This window comes from Torulaspora globosa, chromosome 6 (assembly GCF_014133895.1).
Source record: "Torulaspora globosa chromosome 6, complete sequence".
In the NCBI taxonomy this organism is placed as follows: domain Eukaryota; kingdom Fungi; phylum Ascomycota; class Saccharomycetes; order Saccharomycetales; family Saccharomycetaceae; genus Torulaspora; species Torulaspora globosa.
In genome coordinates, this window is record NC_050732.1 from 476,013 (window position 1) to 497,344 (window position 21,332).

General features: G+C 44.0%; 9 protein-coding genes and 2 non-coding genes across 11 annotated transcripts; 7 read left to right on the plus strand and 4 right to left on the minus strand.

Annotated features, from left to right (window-relative positions):
- Positions 1-102: 102 nt before the first annotated feature.
- Positions 103-2,361, minus strand: ROG3 (Rog3p; the record flags this gene model as incomplete). Its single annotated transcript, XM_037284695.1, has 1 exon — positions 103-2,361. One exon carries the CDS (start codon positions 2,359-2,361, stop codon positions 103-105), a length of 2,259 nt encoding a protein of 752 aa, XP_037140591.1.
- A 349-nt stretch (positions 2,362-2,710) lies between these two features.
- On the minus strand, positions 2,711-4,318 carry ATG18 (phosphoinositide binding protein ATG18; the record flags this gene model as incomplete). The annotated part of the gene is made up of 1 exon (XM_037284696.1): positions 2,711-4,318. One exon carries the CDS (start codon positions 4,316-4,318, stop codon positions 2,711-2,713), a length of 1,608 nt encoding a protein of 535 aa, XP_037140592.1.
- Positions 4,319-4,644: 326 nt separating this feature from the next.
- On the plus strand, positions 4,645-4,744 carry HG536_0Ftrna11S. Its single transcript is given in 2 exon segments — positions 4,645-4,682; positions 4,699-4,744. It is a non-coding gene; the product is annotated as a tRNA-Ser (tRNA).
- Positions 4,745-4,901: 157 nt separating this feature from the next.
- FAB1 (1-phosphatidylinositol-3-phosphate 5-kinase) lies at positions 4,902-11,075 on the minus strand (the record flags this gene model as incomplete). Its single annotated transcript, XM_037284697.1, has 1 exon — positions 4,902-11,075. One exon carries the CDS (start codon positions 11,073-11,075, stop codon positions 4,902-4,904), a length of 6,174 nt encoding a protein of 2,057 aa, XP_037140593.1.
- Positions 11,076-11,475: 400 nt separating this feature from the next.
- On the plus strand, positions 11,476-12,435 carry HG536_0F02450 (uncharacterized protein; the record flags this gene model as incomplete). The annotated part of the gene is made up of 1 exon (XM_037284698.1): positions 11,476-12,435. One exon carries the CDS (start codon positions 11,476-11,478, stop codon positions 12,433-12,435), a length of 960 nt encoding a protein of 319 aa, XP_037140594.1.
- Positions 12,436-12,547: 112 nt separating this feature from the next.
- LAG2 (Lag2p) lies at positions 12,548-14,371 on the plus strand (the record flags this gene model as incomplete). The annotated part of the gene is made up of 1 exon (XM_037284699.1): positions 12,548-14,371. The coding sequence occupies one exon, from the start codon at positions 12,548-12,550 to the stop codon at positions 14,369-14,371; it is 1,824 nt and encodes a 607-aa protein (XP_037140595.1).
- A 235-nt stretch (positions 14,372-14,606) lies between these two features.
- IGD1 (Igd1p) lies at positions 14,607-15,140 on the plus strand (the record flags this gene model as incomplete). The annotated part of the gene is made up of 1 exon (XM_037284700.1): positions 14,607-15,140. The coding sequence occupies one exon, from the start codon at positions 14,607-14,609 to the stop codon at positions 15,138-15,140; it is 534 nt and encodes a 177-aa protein (XP_037140596.1).
- Positions 15,141-15,358: 218 nt separating this feature from the next.
- On the plus strand, positions 15,359-17,335 carry IFM1 (translation initiation factor 2; the record flags this gene model as incomplete). The annotated part of the gene is made up of 1 exon (XM_037284701.1): positions 15,359-17,335. The coding sequence occupies one exon, from the start codon at positions 15,359-15,361 to the stop codon at positions 17,333-17,335; it is 1,977 nt and encodes a 658-aa protein (XP_037140597.1).
- A 110-nt stretch (positions 17,336-17,445) lies between these two features.
- TSR4 (small subunit rRNA maturation protein TSR4) lies at positions 17,446-18,675 on the minus strand (the record flags this gene model as incomplete). The annotated part of the gene is made up of 1 exon (XM_037284702.1): positions 17,446-18,675. The coding sequence occupies one exon, from the start codon at positions 18,673-18,675 to the stop codon at positions 17,446-17,448; it is 1,230 nt and encodes a 409-aa protein (XP_037140598.1).
- Positions 18,676-18,861: 186 nt separating this feature from the next.
- Positions 18,862-18,932, plus strand: HG536_0Ftrna12G. Its single transcript has one exon. It is a non-coding gene; the product is annotated as a tRNA-Gly (tRNA).
- A 133-nt stretch (positions 18,933-19,065) lies between these two features.
- GCN20 (putative AAA family ATPase GCN20) lies at positions 19,066-21,327 on the plus strand (the record flags this gene model as incomplete). The annotated part of the gene is made up of 1 exon (XM_037284703.1): positions 19,066-21,327. The coding sequence occupies one exon, from the start codon at positions 19,066-19,068 to the stop codon at positions 21,325-21,327; it is 2,262 nt and encodes a 753-aa protein (XP_037140599.1).
- Between the last annotated feature and the right edge of the window lie 5 nt (positions 21,328-21,332).

Sequence of the window (21,332 nt, forward strand, 5' to 3'; positions counted from 1 at the left end):
TGGTACCTACAAATTGTCACGGCGGTATTGTACTTGGCCATCTTAATCGATCGACGAGTGCAAATGTACAGGTATAGACAGTAATTAAAAGTTCATTAATCATCATTTCTTGTCCTTTTTCGATAGTAATCCTACCAAATTCGAAAATGAACTGGACTTTCCGCCAAGGGCGCCCTTATGAGAATTCCGCTGTATGTGGAGACTTGTCGAAGAGCCGTTATCTGAACCAGCTGGCGTCATTCCAAAAGAAAAATAACGATTAGCTGTCTGGCCTTTGGTTGAATTGCTAGAAGTGGATGGATTGGGAGCATTATCGCTATTTTCATTGTCAGGTAGAAAGTTCAGCGAGGTGGACGAGCTATTGTTGCTTCTCCCCAGCCCCACAGAGGACCTTTGAACGTTGCTCGTGTTCGAGAAATACGGAGAAGACTTATGATGCACAATTTGAGGCCTTTCCAAATTGTGAGCACCAGAACCGCTTTTAGAGCTCGCAGGATAGAGAGGTGGTAAATCTTCACCAATAATGTCGGACTTCATAGCCTTATCGTAGGATGGCACGCGACTCAAGGTGCCGATTTCCCACTCCTTATTCAGCGGTGACAGGGCTCCTTGCTGTACTGATGGGTCTTCTGTAGCTAGCTGTAGAGAGTTTGGTGTGAGTAAGGGGCTATTCGAATCTCTCATCGGATCACCTGCGTTAGGGAAACCATTTGCTGCAATTGGTTGAGCCAGTAGACCATTATTAGCATCTGCTGAGCTGGATTCTTCTACTGGGGCAGTTACCAGAATTGATGTTGTTGATCCACCATATTCTCTCTCGAGGCGTAACCTTCGCAAGTTCATTTGCAACTCGCTGAAGTTGTGGTCATTGTCAAGCACTGAGCCCTCGCGAAAGTCCTCTGAAGGGGTTTGGGCGCCAGACATTGGTGGAGTATCCCCAATGCTAACGTCGTTCCACAACCTGTCATATATATGGTTACCGTAGTTTGGTGGGGACATAAGCTTAGACATCGAAGCAGTAGCCGACGCACTATTGCTCATTGCGGGTACCTCAAGTTCCGAAGCTGACCTGGCAAATATAACTTCATCATCAGAATCATTTTCTTCATTACTTTTTCCCTTTTGATTATGGGCTAACCCACTAATATCCGTACTTGAGCTACCAGCGCTGCTAAATGCCCCATCGGAAGATCTTACACCAAGCGCAACGAAGGGGGAAATAAAAAGTTGCACTGGCAAAGATGCCCTAAGCTCCGAGACATGCCCATCTGGATTCACCAGAGATATTACGAACTTCACTTTGTGTCTCACCTTGATGCTATTAAGCAGGGTACAGTCCTGGGTGCATTTGGACAAGCTTGCAGGTATGTGAAAGGTGGTATCCACCTCCCACCGGTCTTGAAACTCGAAATCTTCATCATTTGCTCCTCTGGTGTCGTTTTCATCTTCATTCATGTGATTCAACGGATCTTTTATTCTCATCTTGTTAACCGTTCGCTCCTGGCTCGTGACTGATCCAAATGTACCGCAATATTGATAGTGCTCGACCATCTGTATTTTTATTGGGCCTAACTTTAAGCCTTTCAACAATGGTATGATTAATATATGGATTGGCGTAGCGGAACCGATGGCAATTGCCTTCTCGGGAATTGAGATCGAGTACTCAACCTTCTTGGGCCATGTATTATCCACCGCAACGGTCTCGGACAGCTCCAAAGCATCAGGAGCTAGGGTACGTACCACTCTCAAATGCTTTCTGCAGATGAGGTCTGTGTAGAACTTGTTCCTCTCAATCGTTGCCTCCAGCTTGTACACAACAGATGCGTTAGGTAAGCCCTCCACACTCTCAGGGATAGATCCCGGAAGAATAGCGCTGAACGGAAACTCATAGTTACCCTTTACCAGTGTATGATAGTGCGAGCTCGATTGTCCCGCCAAAGATATCAAAGAAGCGGTAGAAGATCTTGCTTTCCTAGGAAGAGAGCTCAGATTACCTGACGATTTGCTTGCAATCGAAGTTTTCCTCCCATAGTTGTCATACAAGTTCTGCAAGTAGTTCTCCACATTGAAGTTGTCCCAAACATGCTCATAAATTCGTCTCTCGTATTTCGAATATCTTTGTATCATACCTTTGCTAGTCTTATATTGGGTGGGAATGTTTAAACGAATCTTGCCATACAACCTTAACGAAAGATTCTTGATCTGTATTGGTTCCTGCACAGAAAGGACAATTGTTCCAGAAAGAAGTACAGACGGGGCTTCACTTGTAGATCCTTTTAGTAAAATAACACCATGGTCAGTTCCTTTGATCCTAACATCATAAAGTAGAGGCTCTTTCGATTTGCTGCTACTGGGAAACATTTCTATTGTATGCTGTGTTGTTCATGCAACGTAATGCCAATTAAGCGGTTCTTTTGCGACAGTTTTTGTATCTTGACAGATATCTTGCCAAATAATTTGCTGCTAGCTTTACCTCTAGTCAGTTAGTCTTTAGCCCTGAGATCTTCGTTGGTATTTCTATGGTAAAACTATTGACGTTATTCAGTCCCTATTAATTAAGAAGGAGCTTGCGCCAGACCGAAAAATTAAGTATTTAGATTTAAGATAACTAAATAAAATACTGAAAAGATAGCCGTTAAGACTGAAGGAATACGATCAATCATGTAGAAATCAACGCCGAGCATGCATTTAGTATGGATAAATTTTATAGTCAAGCCAACAAGAGCGAATACTGCGATAAGAGCAGACAATCGCCGCCTCTTTCTGGATCGAGCACATAATTGTACAAGTAGCCGTCCGAGGTTATAACCCTCACAGGTAACATCTTGACTAGCGAGGCTGATTTATTGGATTTGACGGAGGATGATTCGTCGCTCAGCTCGAAAAGTTCAGGGTACTCGGAAGTGTCAACGTCGATAAGCTCGCCGATTGCGGTCATACTTTTCACTCCAGCGTTGTTGTCGATGGGAAGCTTGAGACTGGCAAAATGCCTCGATGGTTCGAGTAAAGAGGAGACTTTGATGGGTAAAAGTTGCTCTAGGGTCTTGGCAGCTTGCCTCGATAGTTTCTGCGACGATTTTCTTATCATTCTGGCAACTGTTCTCCTAGAGGCGTCGACATAGGGTTCCTTGGACTTCTCTAAGAGTATCATGTTATTACTTTCAGCTTCTATCAGCGCAGCCTCCGTTTCCGGATCGGCTTCCACATTGTCGTTGCTTACATCTGCATTTCTGGTTGCTGTGGAGACAGCATCCGATCCGTTGTCCTCGATGAGACTGTTATCACTTTCATGTGTCTCATGACCCTCAGTTATGATGTCGTCCTTCCTAAGTTTGAAGATGTGAATGGTCTTGGTCGAACACGTCACGGCTAGAAATTGGTTGTCAGAGCTGAAACACATGGAATGTATCCTTGTGGGATAGGTACCTCTCCTGAATTGGTACATCTTCATCCCAGTTTCAACGTTGAAAACTCTTATTATGGTTCCCTTTTCCGAGGCAGTCGCTAACAGAGAGCCATCGAAGCTCAGCGCCAGTGCCGCTATCTCTCCTTTGTGTGCCTCGATCACCATGGTAGGTTGTAGAGTCTTCAAATTGAATAAAATTACGTCCCCATTTTTCATTATGCTATTGTGCTCGTTCTTTGCAGTTTGGGCTTTGTCCGGCACCATGACTCCGCCTTTGGTCGAATTCAGTATATTGTTTCCCACTGGAATCGAGTTACTGTCTACACTAGATCCGCCAGCCCTTTGACTAATCACAGACTGAGCTACATCGTCCGACAATTTATTTCCGCCAGTGGTGACATTCAGATTATTGGTCGTGACATTCTGCTTGATTTCTGAGTTGATAACTTTCGGTGGGGATGGATAAACGAGGTAGCAATTTTCTGTGGACGGCGACATTGCCACTATGCCTTGAGGGTTCGGATTTGTATCGATTGTATGCAGCAGCCTCATGTTGCTTATATCATAAATGTAAATCTGCTCTTTCAGAAGGACAACTAACCTAGACCTGTTCATCTTGACTGACAGGATAGAAGTGGGAAACGTAACTTCACATATTACTGAGTGCTTTTTAGTGTTAATTATTCTTAGCCTTCTGGGTGACATAGCAGGCTGATCTCCTATCCCCACGATCGCCAGCAAAGAAGTTGAAAAGAGCATTTCCACCATGCCATAGCCACCAGAATCCTCAGAATAGAATTTTCCAAAGGGTTCACAATTGAAAATTTTGAATCCTACTGATGTACCTATTGAGATACATGTGCCATCCTGATTGAAATTTATAAGGTTAACCACCGGCAAAGAATCTGGCATTCTTCCGAAACTCTCGCTAATTCCTCCCGAATAACGTCAACGCTTAACGTTGCTTCCTTGTCCTTATATCTCAGTCTTCTCTGGGCCTAGACAGGTGTCGCACATCGAACATCCTTAATCTTTCTTTAAACGATCGAGCCGCGTCAAGACTTGATCTTGTTGTTGCAAGGATGACATAGTGATTCCAACGAAGAGCTCGTTAGAATAGGCTTAAACAGGAGACAGCAATTGTGTATTCTTTCTTTAGGGTTATTTGGGTGGGTTCTTATTTCTAGTTATTATTTGTACTTATAGTTCTTTTTGTTCATAATTTCACAATTCCAGACGTCCCAGTGGCCGAGTGGTTAAGGCGATGCCCTGCTATTACTACTAGTAGCATTGAGGCATTGGGTTTTACCTGCGCAGGTTCGAATCCTGTCTGTGACGCCATTTTTTTTTTCCGAAATTTATGCTAGAAGAATCACCTATAATGTGAAGAAGGTTAATAAGCAACCACTTGCGAAACAGGTAGCTTGTCTTTTATCGTTTCGTCATTAATCTAATACTTATGCTTCCGTTATATACCAGGCCGCAAGTGCGGTTCTTAGAAGATCCCTTGATACCATGGGTCAGGCACCATCAGTATATATCGCTCCATGGCCTCTCTAAATCTGTTCTTGTACTGTTTGGGAGTAACAACAGTCGGCTTTTTGCTACTACTGCCACCAACCAAACCCTTTTCTTTAACCCAGTTCTCCAGTTTCTTATCCCAAGTGAAAGTCCGAATGAAATCGATTATGCCTACCGTTAGTGTGTGCCCCTCATTGTCTATCCCAACAACTAGTGAATAATCCATAACATTCATCTTGGCTAGAAATAAAGTGTCATTCCATAAAGATGCTCTCAAAAGCTTCTTATCGTATTCTCTAACGTAAATCGGAGACTCATAGATGTATTCGACCATGTTTTCATCCAGCAGCACTTCGTTTTCCTTCCCGGTTTGTTCGACGTGCCTATTTCGCATGGAGCCCTTCAAGTCAAAAATTCGTGAGATCTTTCTTTCATAAAACAGGTTCTCCATTATGATGACATCCATTTTGTAGCTCTTGGAGCCAGATATTGAGCTTTTTACCTGTATCTGATAGAACCCAAAAATCTTGGCTAAAGCTGTAGGTAGGTCATGGAACATTGCCTGGGCCATGTATTCGAAGTAGCTTGGAGTGAATTTTATGAATGCATCCAACTCGGAATGAGATAGTTCTTTGATGACAAATCGATCATCCAAAGTCTTGAGAAATCCGCTCCCACTTTTACCGCCACTAGAATCCCATTTGACGCACCTTGAAAGGCTTTGAATAAACTTCTCATGGCAACCGCATATTCTTCTGAAGGCATCAAAATGCTCAGCAAAAAAAATTTTGCAAGACATCACCGTGAGAGCATCTTCGAATTGGTATCTCAAGTGAACTGCCGTTGATTTCGTCATGATGGATTCTAATTTCCCACCCGATTCACTCACAGTTGGCTGTGCTGGAATTTTTGAAGTCTGGGGTTCCATTGAGACGGGGACCTCGCTTGGCGCGTGGGAATTCGAGAAAGAATCTCTTGATATGTTAAGTTCTTTCTCGATACCAATAGATTCTGATCCATTTGCACTAGTATCAGTGCTGAACTCCGTAGGCGCTGCGCTTGTAGGCTGCTGCATATTTTCCAAATTTGCCATCTTCTGCTTGTAGTCCGAAGTATTCAAACAGAATGCAATGAGAGAACTAGGCTCATCTTCTCGAATGATTACATCGTTGTCCACAAAAATGTGTTCTGTTGGCAGAGTTGGGTAATTTAGTGGCTTCCATAAAGAGGCGGATCTATCAGCCCAAAAGTTGGCGAGCGCCTTCATCAAAAGTGACTTCTCAGGCTGGTTGTTAGACCCATCTTTGTTGGCGGTAGTTGAAGTGGTGACTGGTGGTAATGGCTCACTTGTATTTATTTCCTTACCGTCAGTCGAAACAATAATGCTTGGAGTCTCATGTTTCGGGATTTCATGATCTTCCTGTAGGACTTGTTCTCCCCACTGATGTATAGAGTTCTCCAACTGGCTTTCAAGTTTCTGTTGCATTTTGTGCTTATTGGAATTACCGGTAACCTTGTCAGTTGTATCTTTGATCCTGGAGTCCTTATATTTCGCTAAATCATGCAAAGGCTCATTAACGGCGTCTTTCACATTCTTGTATATTTCAACTATGGGAGTGGAAGTGTGAAGTCTCAATGCTTGGTATTTGTTTTTATTCAACTGTACTCTCTCTTTTTCCCGTTGAAGCTCAAATTCCTTCGACAATGCGTCAAAATGCATCTGATCAAAAAAGTTAGCCAGCTGCCCAACTTTCGTGCTAGTGCTGCGCCGCCTTCCAACGGACGAGGAGTTACTTGTGGTGCTCACGTTCCGTGAGTTTATCAAATTCGAAACAACGCCCTTATCAAAGGATTTATTGACAGACAATGGTGCATCGTTCCCATTAAAATGATCATCGCTAGAAACATTAGTGACTGCTGCACTTTCCTCATCATCGCTTACTTTCGCTGCGGAAACCGCTCCGTCCTCAGGTTTGTCTTGGAGCGGTGGTTTGTCACCAGCTGAAAGCATTGCACGCAATTCCTCCACATCTTGTCCTGTGATTGGAGACTCATTAGAATTTGGACATGAAGAATTATCCGATTTTTCAATCTCTTTCTTTGTATTTATCTGCTGTCCCACGTCTTCCTCAGGTTTGAAATCCGAGAATAGTTTCTTCAGTTGACGAGAAGTAATACGAGTGATATCGGTCTCAGATGGTAAAAATCGCTTACCGAAGTCAGTAAATTCAGAATCCCAACTAACCGCCCTGTCATGAAGCGTTTTGATGATAAAGTTCAAATGAATATGCTGATCACCGGGTTCTTTTCTGTATAATCTCTCCAGGTCTTGTATGATAAGAGCCTTTTCTTCACCTACCTTAGACTTCAGCTCCTCGATTGCCGACTGACCAGCTAGAAGTCTGTCTCCAGACATACTATCTAATTTCACACGTTCTAAGCGACTGAGGACGCTATCATAAAAAGCGTTTATCTTGTCTAAAATCTGGTAGTAAAGCTCAACTTTCATCTTGATATCTTTGTAGGGAGTCCACGTTATTTTGCGTGGTGGAGTCACAAGTTCATGAACTTCCAAGTCCGAATAGTCAATACGAACAACCAAACCATTAAACCCGAAATATTTAACATGGTCTGTAGCAAAATCATGAATACACTTTCCGATTCCCGCCACGCTTTCCTTCTTGCTCCAAAACATTAGTTCCAAATATTTGCCAAAAGAATAGTTCCACGTTTTCTCGCTAACCTGGAGAATCGGAGTTGTCGCACCACATTTCTTGCAGTAGCTCCAAGTGACAATTATGTCTCTTAGCCGCGGGAGTCGTGCCTGAAATTTCTCGATGAGTACATCCACCTTACCTGAGCCATGAACATAACTTCTATAATGATCAATCAGCTCACCGCCACAACCTTGGCGGCATGGGTAGAACGCCGTTGCAACGACATTCTCAATAAACTGCCCGATTGATATGTCACTGTCCCAGAAGTAATCTATTGTGACAAGCTGAGGTCCAATGCAAGGAGTGGCCGTCTTTGTCGAGACCATTGAATATAACAACGTAATACATTGGTGAGACCCTGTCCCTAGCATATTACGTGATTGCGCATAGGAAACCTCCCATTGTCTATTTTTCCGTTGAAATTGCAACTCTAAGTAACTCAGCTCTTTTTCATGAACAAAATTTACCAGATAGTTGCAATCCTTCTTGGTCAATGTCGAAATCAGAGACTGTGATTCAGCACCAAATATCTTGGCTGTTTCCTCATCTAATCCTAGCTTCGCAAATTCTTTCCGTTTTCTGATCAATTCCTGTTCCAGTTCTCGAGCCCTTTTAAGAAGAAAAGGGATGGGGAATTCAACTGAGGGCGAGGTTGTCAGAATCCTCCCTCTAAATTTTTCCATGAATTCACTAAAGTATCCGACCAACTTCTCCTGTTGTTGGGCGCGTCTTCCTTCGAGATAGTGATTAGTAGAAAGTTTGAGGAAATTATCATTGAATAGTGCACTTTCCAATTTCAAAGAAAAAACGACATAAACCATAAATTCGGAGACATCCTTGAGCTTCCGCAATATCTCCTCGTTTTCGCCTCTCAACAAGACGGTACCACCTAGCTCGCGGTTGCAACCGCGAATGAAAGTGTAGGTTTTACTTACATTCTGGTAGATGAACGATTTGACTTCAAACCTTTCACAAGCGCCCATTTTTATATTTCCCGCAAGTTTATCCACAGAAATAGCAATATCAGCCTCCGTCAGTTTGGCGATACGCTCAATAACCTGCGGCTTCAAATTGAATTGAACCACAACTCCTTCTTTGGTTAAGAGCTCCATTGCATATCCACTAACGTTTGCACCGACAAGTAAAACGTTCGGACCAAGAGACGTCAACCGCGCCACAAGCTTATCGAGATATTCTTTTTCTTGTGCCATGACCGTCTTAAGGCTTAAAAAATGGTTCTCATTTCTCTGATATTCTAGCGGAAACATAATTAGCAGGATACGGGGACTGTCCAAAATTCTTGGCATCAATTTGCAAGGTAAGGCCTTCGAAAAGACTATCCCATTTATATATTCAGATGACTCAAAATTACCTCCAGGAATTCTTTTAATTTTGACGTAGTTTTGGCGAAAATCAAGAGTACCAGAATCTCTAGCGTTAAGTCTAATAGCCTGAATCTTGAGAAAAAATTCCTTCAGCAATTCTTTCCATTCATTCTTGCCATCAAGATTCTGATCATTCAAAACCTGATCCAATAGCGCCTCCATATGCAAAGATGAAACTTCGCTCAGTTCATTCTTACCTTCCGGCGTCACAATGCTTGGGCTTGAGACTCTTTTCCAGGAACCATTAAGACCTATCTTACCTTTCGGTTTTTGTATTGTATTTGCTTCGTTCGAAAAAGGTGCAAACGCTTTGTCCTCGTTGACAATGGAAATTAGATTGGGCGTACTATTGTTGAAAAGGTCCCAGCCGCTATGGAACGAGTGCGATTTAGTGAGGTTAGGTTTACTTTTGCTCTTGCGTCTAAAACGCATCCTTTGCAGGGATGCTTCGGCCCTTTGAAATGACTTAGTAGATGTTCGCATCGATCTAATTGGATTGCTAGACTGCATGGTATCGTTTAAGGCGGAATATATTGACATAGAACCTTCATCTTCTGACGTATCGTCGTCCGGCGACGAATTTGACTCCTTAGAATCGCTTTGCTGCCTTTGTAAAGGATTTTCCCTTCGAGCACTCGATATCGAGCCACGATGTGCACCTTTTCTATAATTGAACTCGAATTTATAGTTTTTGCTATCCACATTCCCGATTATGTTGTTGGCATTACCGGTAGTTGCTGCTTTTTCTAAAGTTGGACGGTTGTTCCCAACGTAGTTGAATAATGATCTTCTCAGCGAATGTTTACTTGGCTTACCATTCGATTTGCTAGGTGACGGACGAGTTGCTGCATGATTATTATCAAAAGAGGAGAGCATGTCAACGTCCTTTATGGTATACCTATCTCTTAAGCCATGCCCGGAGCTCATAATACTATCATGATGCCACTGATCAGTTAGTGTATTGCTGACCGGAAAGGATATTTCCAGCGATTCTCCCTGTCTCGTCGCTGGTATGGCCATTTTTGGAGGCGGAGGCGGGGTGGAGACAAGAAGTCTGGAATCACCCTCTGCAGTTGTGATCACACTTTGAGCGTCTGCGTCATCATCAAATGGAATATCATCTTGATTATGAGAGCAGATTACAGGATCGCCAGCAGCACATTCATGGTCGCCAAGATGTTGACTCGGCAACTTTTCATGAGCAGCAAAAATGTAGCGATCATCAGAATTGCGGTAATGGCTAGCCTGATCAACAGCAGACTCTTCATCACTTGAATCCTCGTAGTTGTTAGCATGCTCATAGCAGTGATTACAAACTCTCATTGTCCCATCAGAGCCAAATCTCTCGCCAGATACAGAGAACGTACAGCTATTGCAAAATATCTGTCCGCAGATTCTGCAGTGATGCCTCCTCCGAAAAGTGTTGAAGCTCTTCCCGCATGTAAAACATTCCTTGGCGCTATCGTCTTTCATCCAATACTCCTTCGAGATAACGCTCTTGGTGTTCTTCTGATTCTTCTTCCGGTTGTGATAAAATCCAAACAAAAAGCTTCTAGACAGAGATGCTGTCATGGAAGAAGAGCCACTTTTCATCGAGAGAGCATCTTCATTATCACGGTAATGCTGTCTCATGCTGTTTGTTGGATTCCTGATAGGGATAGCCGTGACTGTGGATTTTGACTCATAAATACTAGAACGTTTAGCTCTAGCATTACTGTCAAGTGAGAAGGTAAGAGATCTTCCCTGAGCCAACGCTGGCCCAGAATGCCTGTGTAAAGTAGTCTTATTTGGCTCATGAGAGACAGCAGTTGTATCCTTGTTCTCGACTGGCTCCAGCTGGCTCAATTCATCAATATCGGTGGAACTCTCGGAGCGAACCTGCTCGATCGTAGCGTTGCTGTTCGGAGAAAACTGTTCAGTACCTATATTCATCTGCAACGGCACTGAAAGATCACTCATCACAGGATTAGTGTCTAGATCCGTCGTAGTTTTCGGAATCAAGGCATCTGTAGCCAAGAACTCTGGTTTATCGATTGCTCCTTTCATATCATCAACGAATCCCAGTACCTGAAGCTTAACCAGTCAATCATGCAGTGATTTCAGGGCAGCCGTGCTGTCTTCGAAGTCTATCTTACAATTATTCGATGTGTATATGTCTAGATGATCAACGCTTAAGAAAGGTTCTACTAATGTAAGCTATCACGTGAAAGCAGCTTATTTGACCTTACAAGCTATATACCGCCTTATTTGCCTCCTAGGAGTCTTTATAGCCCACTATTGCCGGATCAACTGGCTTCCTTTGGTCTATGCCTTTACTGTGCCATCTTGTTAGCCGTCGCGACAGTAACCACAGTAACGACACAATAAAAAGACCGATGCAAAATATCTACAAAATAGAGAAGGTAGCAGTGGCCCAGCTTTCAACTGTGGGAATTCGGCTTCCACCATGCTAATTTTGCTTGCTCTGGTTTCCGCTTGGATAGCTTTGGCTCAAGAACTGAGCTTCGCAGAGTTCCACAAGAATAATTTAAGGAATAGTCTATCGGTAGCGGAACAGAGTGCGAGTAATCTATTGAGACACTTCAACGGAACTCGAGTGCCTGGAAGTAAAGAATCCAAGGAGATGCAGGATTTCATCAAAAAGTACTTCCGAGATGTGCTGAATAATGATTGGTCTGTGGAGACAGATTCGTTCGAGGAAAACGGCTTTAATTTCACAAACCTGGTCTTCACTCCGATGCACGGTGAGTCCTATCTGGTAATTGCAGCTCATTATGATACCAAAATCGATCCGCCTGGCTTTATTGGGGCCATGGACAGTGGTGCATCGTGCGCCGTACTTCTCTATGTCGCAAAATTCATAGATCACATTTTGACAGTCGATAAGGATCTGCTCGAGCCGCTGCTGCTAGGCAGTCAAGTTGGGCTCAAAATCGTATTTTTCGATGGAGAAGAAGCCATTAACCAATGGGGCCCATACGATTCGATTTACGGCTCCAAACACTTAGCTAGGAAATGGGAGAAACTGGGGATATTGAACAGCATAGACCTATTTGTGCTTATGGATCTGCTGGGTAGTAAGGAGCAGCAGCCAGTTCATAGTTATTATCGATCCTCTCATCGCCATTACGCAGCTTTAAGTCAGATCGAAGATTGGATCGGTGGAACACAGACCAAATGGTTAGACCCTGCAGAAAGAAAATATGTGCAACTGAACGATCCAATTATTGACGACGACCATAGGCCGTTCTATGAAGCCGGTGTTTCTATCTTGCATCTAATACCGTTCCCATTTCCTGCAACATGGCATACGCTTGATGACGATTTCGACAACCTAGACGAGGGAAGTATTCAGAAGTGGGCTCTCATGATGAGCCAATTTGTGCTCGATTTCCTCCGGTACTAGTATAGCTCATATACGTATTAGCATCTTCATGCAATGTATACAGTACAACGCGTTTACATGTACAGCTTGAGTTCTTCAGACACACCTTAACGTCTAAGGCAAAACGAGTATCATGCTCGTTAAAGCGTTGGTTGAACAGTATCTGAACGCTACTGACAATGATTTGAGATACATGGTGTTGAGGCAGGATCTAACGATCTGCGAGCCGGTTCAGGATGCTGATCTGCTGGTCAAAAAGATACTGCTGCCAGTCTTACTGGAAGAAACGGACCCTGAGATAGTTGAGCTAGTATCGTCACAAGTGTATCCGCAGATGACCTTGAAATGTATTGAGAAAATGAACGAAGCGGGTACGGTTCTCGAATCGCAGTGGTTTGATGGTCTGATCATTGAGCCTCTGTTCGAGCAAATAGAATCTAAGAGGACCAGTTTTATCGTCCAGACAATTCGAAATGTTTTCAAGGTAGTCGAAGGAGATGGCAAGAAGGTGGCTTCCTCTACAGAAAGATACATGAGACGACTGATCGCACAGATGAAGGGCAAGAAAGGTGAGAGAAGAAATACGGTTCTCTACTGGGACACTTTGGATCTTATGATTTCAGCTTACTATGATTCCGTTACAAGGATGTCCTTTGAAGTGTTGAGTGACATCTTTGACATGTACGAAGACCGATCCGACAACACTACAAATGCAGCGTTGATCAACAGTATCAAAGCCGCAACCTCGAGCGCGGTCACTAAACTGCTTGAGCGAGAAATCAGCGACGGCCTGCTTGAGACTATCTCAAGCGTGTGGTGGCAGTTCCATTCGGTGGCCAGCCGCCTTTTCGAGCACAGATTGATCCCTTCGTTGCATGCCAAAGCGTCCGAGCCACTCATGCTGGCTCTCCAGACGATTTGGAACTTCCGGCCGTTCTACCAGGTTCCTAGTGTCGAGCACAGCCGCCCCACCCTGAGCGATAAGGCTATGGCAGAGCTTCAGTCTGCGGTCGCTGGCTTGTTGAACCGAGCTTCAGCAAGTGACTCGAACAAAGAGGCGCCATCATCAATGCAACAAGAGCTCATTATCGAAGACACCGAAATAGATGATGAGCAGCAGGCATATCTGGACCAACTGCAAGCTGACGATGACCTGCAGTTCGACGAGCTGGACGACGATCCCTCAACTTCCGCCGACGAATACAACTACGAACAAATTACAGAAAAATGTTCAGCCATCCTGAAGTCTCTGCATAGCGATCCTCCGGAGCCCTGTTCACACGGCAATCTTCTTCCAAGTCTCGACGACGTCAAAGTAAGTGCCCTGTCCACCGAAAAAGACATCCAAGACGTTTCCCGCACCGCTTGGGCCGTCCTCGAGACAGAAACTGCGCTGCCAGCGCTTCTGCTCTCAGTCGACGTCCTGGGCCAAATATTGCAGAACAACCTGGCTGAAATCGACTGCTCAAGAACCTGTGAATCGCTTCTCCTGCACATGAAGCAGAACAAGTCCTTCCTACAAACGATAAAAGTCGGCAACATGACTCAAACAATAGACGAAGGGTCCACATTCAGGACCATGGTCTATTCTACCATGCTACAAATCGTCACGACCCGCTCAGTAGACTACCCTGTCTGCTGCAAGGTTCTCATCGAAGCTCTTTCGCGCGGTGTAAGAGACTCTGATTGCACGATCAACCAGCTTTCCATAAGGATCATTGAGGCTTTACTACAGGCGAACTACGAAGCCATCAGAGGCATTGATCCCGAGTGGTACAACCTCACGCTACTGCCAAGAGTGGCTGAGATCGCAACCAAAGTCTCCAAGAAGCTACAATCGCGCAGCGAAGGACGCCAGGACCGAGCACAGCATCCTGCTGCCACTGCAGAAACTGTGATCGACATCGTGGATCGCCTACACTGCCTCTTCGACCGTCAGTATCCAGCCATCGCATAACGTGATTGCAGCCGTTGGAAACGAGTCTGCAAGGGGCCTACTCCCAAGGATCCTACATTACGGAGGGGGTTACCTTGTAGCGATATAGCGATGTGCTGGCACCGCTGAGGCACTGTCAGTAACGGGGTCCTTTGGTGACGACGGGATCAAGAGTCTATATAGGGATCAGGCTTAACAACTTGGCTTTGAGGTTGGCATACTGGAACTACTTCCCTATCATAAGTTGCCAAAAAAAATGTCAGCTACACACCTTAATACTACAAAGAATCATCGATCATATGCCCAATCTACAGATTTCCTGAACTTGGAGGAACCACCAGCAGCTAAGGAAAGTCCCAGTGGGTCCCAGTTTTGCCTAGCAGATTTCAATGATGCCAACGACAAGATTTGTGCAGGAGACAGCAGCTACACACGTAATTACGAACAGGACCTCAGACAGGCCCGACTGCTGAATGAGGATGATACCGTTGCTAGACCGCCAATTGGGGAGCCCGTTAGGCGGAGATCCACTAACTACGTCGATGCTTTGCGGGAGAAGGCCAGAAGTCAGGCTCGGAAGCAGGATCGTGCGCCTTCGCAAGATCAACCTCCCGTGTTCAAACCCTCTTACACGACTGGGAAGCAGGAAATTCCTTCAGAAGCACAAGAGGAATATAATGAGCGAACAGAAGGGTCCATACCACAGCTAGAACACAGGAAATCATCTTTTGAGTATGAAGATTTTAAGAAGGATGTTTATGACAGACTGAACATGTTTGACAAAGAATAGAAGTCCGATCGACTAAGACCAGGACAGCACTTATTTATTTATTTGCCAATATAGCTAAATTAAAAATGTTACGGTACCCTGGGACTCCAGCTCTTGCCTCTCTATCCTTTTAAGCGATGCTAGCTAATGTTCTTTATAAGAATCCAGCACTTTTTCAGAAGTATATATACCATTAGAAAAGGTTGAGGAAAGAGGACAGTAGGAAGGTGACCAAGGGCATGTGGAGATCAATGCTATGTTGTCATCGAGCTACAATACGAGTTGTGCCAACGATTGCGAGGGTGCCAGTAAGATGCTACGCCAAGAAGCTGAAAAAGGTTCCGCAATTGAAACCAGTACCGTTTGTCATACCCAACTACATATCAGTCAGTAAACTGGCCAATTTACTCAACTGCAGGATGGAAGCACTTTTACAAGATCTGAAGAAGCTTGGGTTTTCCAACCTTTCGCAAGGCTACATTCTTTCGCGAGAGTATGTCGAGCTGATCTTGCAGGAATACAACTATCGATTACCGGACTCATCAAAGGAGGTAACACCCGAGAACATTTATGATGCGTTGAAGACGCCGGCCAATCCTAGGTTTTTGCAGAAGAGACCACCGGTGGTCACCATTATGGGACATGTCGATCATGGGAAGACAACCATCATAGATTATCTGAGAAAATCATCGGTTGTAGCTCAAGAGCATGGTGGAATTACACAGCATATTGGGTCATTTCAGGTGATCACGCCAGTTTCGAAGAAGAAGATCACTTTCTTGGATACCCCGGGCCATCCAGTTTTCTTAAAGATGAGACAGAGAGGTGCGAATATCACCGATATCATAGTTTTAGTGGTTTCAATTGAGGATTCTATCATGCCTCAGACCGTCGAGGCTATCAAACATGCAAAAAACTCTGGCAATGAATTGATAGTGGCGATAACCAAGATCGATAGAATATCGCAGCCGAAACAGCGTGAAAGGGCGATTGAGAAGGTGACTAATGACCTGATAGCGAATGGCATAACGGTGGAAAAGGTTGGCGGCGATGTCCAGGTTATACCGATCAGTGCTAAAACTGGCGAGAACATGGATCTGCTGGAGGAAGCAATCATATTGCTTGCCGATGTCATGGACATAAAGGCGGAGAATTCCTTGAAGACCATGGCAGAGGGTTGGATCCTGGAGAGCCGAGTCAGTAAATCTGTTGGTAATGTCGCTACGGTCTTAGTTAAGAAGGGAGTCTTGCAGAAGGGTAAGATACTCGTTTGTGGAAATACCTACGGTAAGATCAAGAATATTCGAAACGAAGGGGGCGAACAGCTCTCAAAGGCGTTCCCTTCGGACGCAGTTGAAGTCCTGGGTTGGAAGCAGCTACCGGTAGCCGGAGATCAGGTTATAGAAGCCAAGAATGAAGCGACAGCCAAGAAATTCGTTTCTAAGAGATTGTCGTTACTTGAGATTGAAAAGGAGGGTTTGACTGTCGAAAAGTTGAATGAGCAAAGAGCGATCGAGGCCTCAAAGAAAGCCCAAGAATCAAACGCCGCAAACGAAGACCTGGAGGAAGAAAAAGAGCCTTCTGGGCCCAAGGATATATGTTTCATAGTCAAAGCCGATGTTTCAGGCTCCGCCGAAGCTATTGTGGAAAGTATTGCACATCTGGGCAACGATGAGGTTAAATGTAAGATAATATCCTCCTCGGTTGGGATCCCGAATGAGAACGATCTAAAATTGGCCCAAATTACCAACTCCACTATCCTTTGCTTCAATCTGAGTAGTTTGCCGAACGAAGTGATCAACAATAAGCTGGGGGTCGACATTAAACAATACAACGTCGTCTATAAGCTTATTGAGGGCGTAACTGAAATTTTAACGGATAACCTTACCCCAATCTTTGAGAAGAAACAAATAGCTACGGTGGATATTCGAGAGATCTTTGAGTTTCAACTGAAAAAGAAAACGATCAAAATTGCCGGCTGCAGAGTCACTAATGGAAAGCTCAATAGGAATTCCGTTGTTCAAATACAGCGTGGACCTACGAAGGAAATTATTTATGACGGACCATTGTCCAGCTTGAAGCAGGGAAAGGAGGATGTAATGGAGATAACTAAAGCTAACGAATGCGGTATAACTTTTGATAGAAACTTCGAGGGCTATCAGATCGGAGATAAGATAATGGTTTATGAAGAAGTGAAGGTCCCAAGATACTTGTAGATAGCGATGGTGCCATTTTAGCCGAGCTGAGGATTGTATGGCTGCTTTTCGATAATAAAATTCTTCTTTTTGTCCTGTATATAATGCATATGCTTCTGCCCTAACTACTATCAATTTCTTGATTCCCATTGCACTTTCACCACTTCTTCAACGTACCCCACACCATTCGCATCGAATTCAGGCGTGTAATTCTGCACATCGGAAAACACCAGAATCGTGCCCCATTCCATACCATCGGACAACGACGCATCGCTTTCAAGATCCATGATCATCTTCGGCATGAGCTGCATCTCAAAGACCCGTCTCGATGACGGGTTGTAAGCAGGGTTGGCCACAGTCTTCTCAAAATCAACCTTGGACTGCGCGTATAACAGTGGCTTCCCACCGAAATCGTAGCGTAGGACCTGGTGTGGGTTGTAGCCAACAACTTCTTGGAACTTTTGGAAAACGTCGTCGTCAAGAAATTTGGAAAGCTTTTCCGTCCTTGGGTCTAGTTTTATGGGATCCTTGTCTAGGCTCGACTCGTCTTCCCCCGTCAGGTCCAGAGCCTCCTTATCGATCTTCAAGTTTTTAGGTAATTTTAAATGGTCCGGTTTCTTGTTCTTAAAGGATTCTTCTTCAACGTACAACAGAAAACTCTTGAACGCTTCCGCTTCATCAAACGTTTTATCTGCCTTGGAATCGTGCAATTTCCTAGTAGCCTTCAAAGAAAGTTCATTGGCAGACTTTTCTTCGGAAGCTTTTGCGGCGTTGAGACTGTTACTAAACGGATTGGAGCCGCTTCCGCCGCTTTGGAATGGGTTAGAGCTGAATGGATTTGAGCCTTCATCATTCGAAAGATCGAAGGGGTTAATTTTGAAGTCTTTTTGAAAAGACAGCTTTTCCATTTTTTCTGATAACTTCTCAGGAGCACTCTTTTTGGTATTCTTCTTAACACCTCTAATGCAGCGAACTGAGTTCGCCTTTCTCTGGCATCTGGTGCATAAGAAGACATACAAGACCCTATCATCATCTGCAGAAATGTGTTCCATACTCTCTACGCCGTAGGTCGCCTGGACTTTTTGTACTTGGTCTATGTCCAAAGGGCAAAACGCCTGAAGCAGTAGCTTCATATTATCTTTTGACTTGCATGCTCCACATTCTAGGAGATTATCACTTGGCAATGATTCAGGATGCAACCAAACAGGTTTTCCACCGATGAAAGAATCTTCTATGCTGACATCTTCATTCTCTTTGAGTGGAGCGTCCACTAAGGCAATATAAACTGCAGATCCATTACCTGTACCGTAATCTTCCTCAAATTCAGAGGCGGAAGCCGAAAAATCCTCTGATTGGGGCATTAATAAGTAGCAAATCAACGAATACTTTGCTGACGATAATTAATCTCGGTAAATATCTCACATAGCACTATATGAGTCTCTCGATGGAGCTCATCGCTAGGATTTTTCATTTAACGGTGGGAAAAAGCATGCCTTGATGTGACGGTTATGTATTTCTTAAAAGGAAAAATTCCCAACTAATTCATAGCGCAAGTGGTTTAGTGGTAAAATCCAACGTTGCCATCGTTGGGCCCCCGGTTCGATTCCGGGCTTGCGCATTCTTTTTAATTTTTCAAGCGTATTTTTTCAAGACGTTAAGGAACTTGAAAGTGTTGTAGGCATCTCATTGATTTGCGGAATCAATTGGGCCAAAAGAGCATCATTCAGAGTCTTGGCGAGTGTTTTGAGAACATGTCTACTAGTATTGGTTCACAGGTACGAAGGGTGGCTACTTCTGTGGACCCGATTGTCGCAGATTACGCTGTTGGATATTTCAACCACTTGTCAAGCATTACTTTTGATGCAGTGCAGAGTAAAGTGATAGATCTGCCTTCTGAGGTTAGTTTCGTCTCATCTTTACTGGTAGATGCTGGCGCTCCAAAGGAAAAGGTTGAAGAATTGTCTAATGATCTTTTGGAAAAGCTGACTATACAACTGAAAGAAAACCAAGCCAAATTAGAAGTGACTGGCGACACCTCTAAGCGGTTGTTGGACATCAATGTTTTGCAAACACACAATAGCAAGGCTAATATCAATACCTCGCTGAATATGTTGGGAGTGAACAATGATATTGAGCACACAGGAAGAAAGATGGATACCAGGGTCGATCTAAAAAAATTGGCTAAAGCTGAGCAAAAAATTGCCAAGAAAGTTGCCAAGAGAAATAACAAGTTTGTCAAATATGAGGCATCGAAGCTCATCGACCAAAAGAAGGAGGAAGATTATGACTCGTTTTTCTTGAAGATTAATCCATTGGATTTTGGTTCGGCAGCTGGTAAGTCAAAGGATATCCACATCGATACATTTGATCTGTACGTCGGTGACGGCCAAAGAATTCTTTCCGACGCTCAATTGACCCTAAGTTTTGGCCGTCGTTACGGTTTGGTTGGTCAGAACGGTATTGGTAAATCAACGCTACTACGGGCTTTGGCAAGAAGAGAGTTGAATGTCCCAAAACACATTTCCATCCTGCACGTTGAACAGGAGCTGAGAGGTGACGAAAATACTGCACTGCAAAGTGTCTTAGATGCTGATGTCTGGAGAAAACAGCTATTGGGCGAGGAGGCAAAGATTAATGAAAGAATACAAGAGATAGAAAAGCTGAGAACGGAATTTGAGGAAGAAAGTCTTGAAGTAAAGAAACTGGATAACGAGCGTGAAGATCTCGAAAATCACTTGAACCAAATTTCCGAGAAATTGGTGGACATGGAATCTGATAAGGCAGAAGCTAGAGCTGCTTCGATCCTATTTGGTTTAGGTTTCAGTGCAGAGGCTCAAGGGAAGGCTACAAACTCCTTCTCCGGTGGTTGGAGAATGAGACTTTCTCTGGCAAGGGCATTGTTCTGTCAACCAGATCTGCTATTGCTGGATGAACCATCCAATATGTTGGACGTGCCCTCTATTGCCTACCTGTCAGAGTATTTGAAAACTTATCCAGCTACAGTCCTGGTTGTTTCCCACGATCGTGCATTCTTGAATGAAGTCGCAACGGATATAATATATCAACACAACGAAAGGCTTGATTACTACAGAGGACAGGATTTCGACACATTCTATGCCACCAAGGAGGAGAGGCGGAAGAATGCCCAAAGAGAATATGACAACCAAATGGCATACCGAAAACACATGCAAGAATTTATCGATAAATACAGATACAACGCTGCAAAATCGCAAGAAGCTCAATCTAGGATTAAGAAATTGGAAAAGCTGCCGGTTTTGGAGCCTCCAGAGCAGGAAAAAAGCATCAATTTCAAGTTTCCAGATTGCGAAAAGCTATCACCGCCCATCATCCAACTGCAGGATGTTTCATTCGGCTACAATGAACATGATTTATTGTTAAAGGATGTTAACCTCGATCTTCAAATGGACTCACGTATCGCATTGGTCGGTGCTAACGGTTGTGGTAAGACAACTTTACTGAAGGTGATGATGGAACAATTAAGACCTTTGAAAGGTTACGTCTCCAGAAACCCAAGGTTACGTATTGCATACTTCACCCAGCACCATGTCGATTCTATGGACTTAGGTACTTCTGCAGTAGACTGGATGTCCAAGACGTTCCCTGGTAAGTCGGATGAAGAGTACAGACGCCATCTCGGTTCTTTTGGTATCACCGGATCTCTAGGTCTACAAAAGATGCAACTGCTATCAGGTGGGCAAAAATCCCGTGTCGCTTTTGCCGCCTTGTGTTTGAACAATCCTCATGTCCTGATTTTGGATGAGCCTTCCAACCATCTGGACACTAACGGTATCGATGCCCTTGTCGATGCATTGAAGAATTTTACGGGAGGTGTGCTGATGGTATCACACGATATCTCCGTTATCGACAATGTATGCAACGAAATTTGGGTGTCGGAGAATGGTACCACGAGAAGGTTTGAAGGATCAATTCACGACTACAAGAAATATATCCTAGAATCTGCAGATAATACAGGTGTTGTGAAACGGCATTAGTGAAT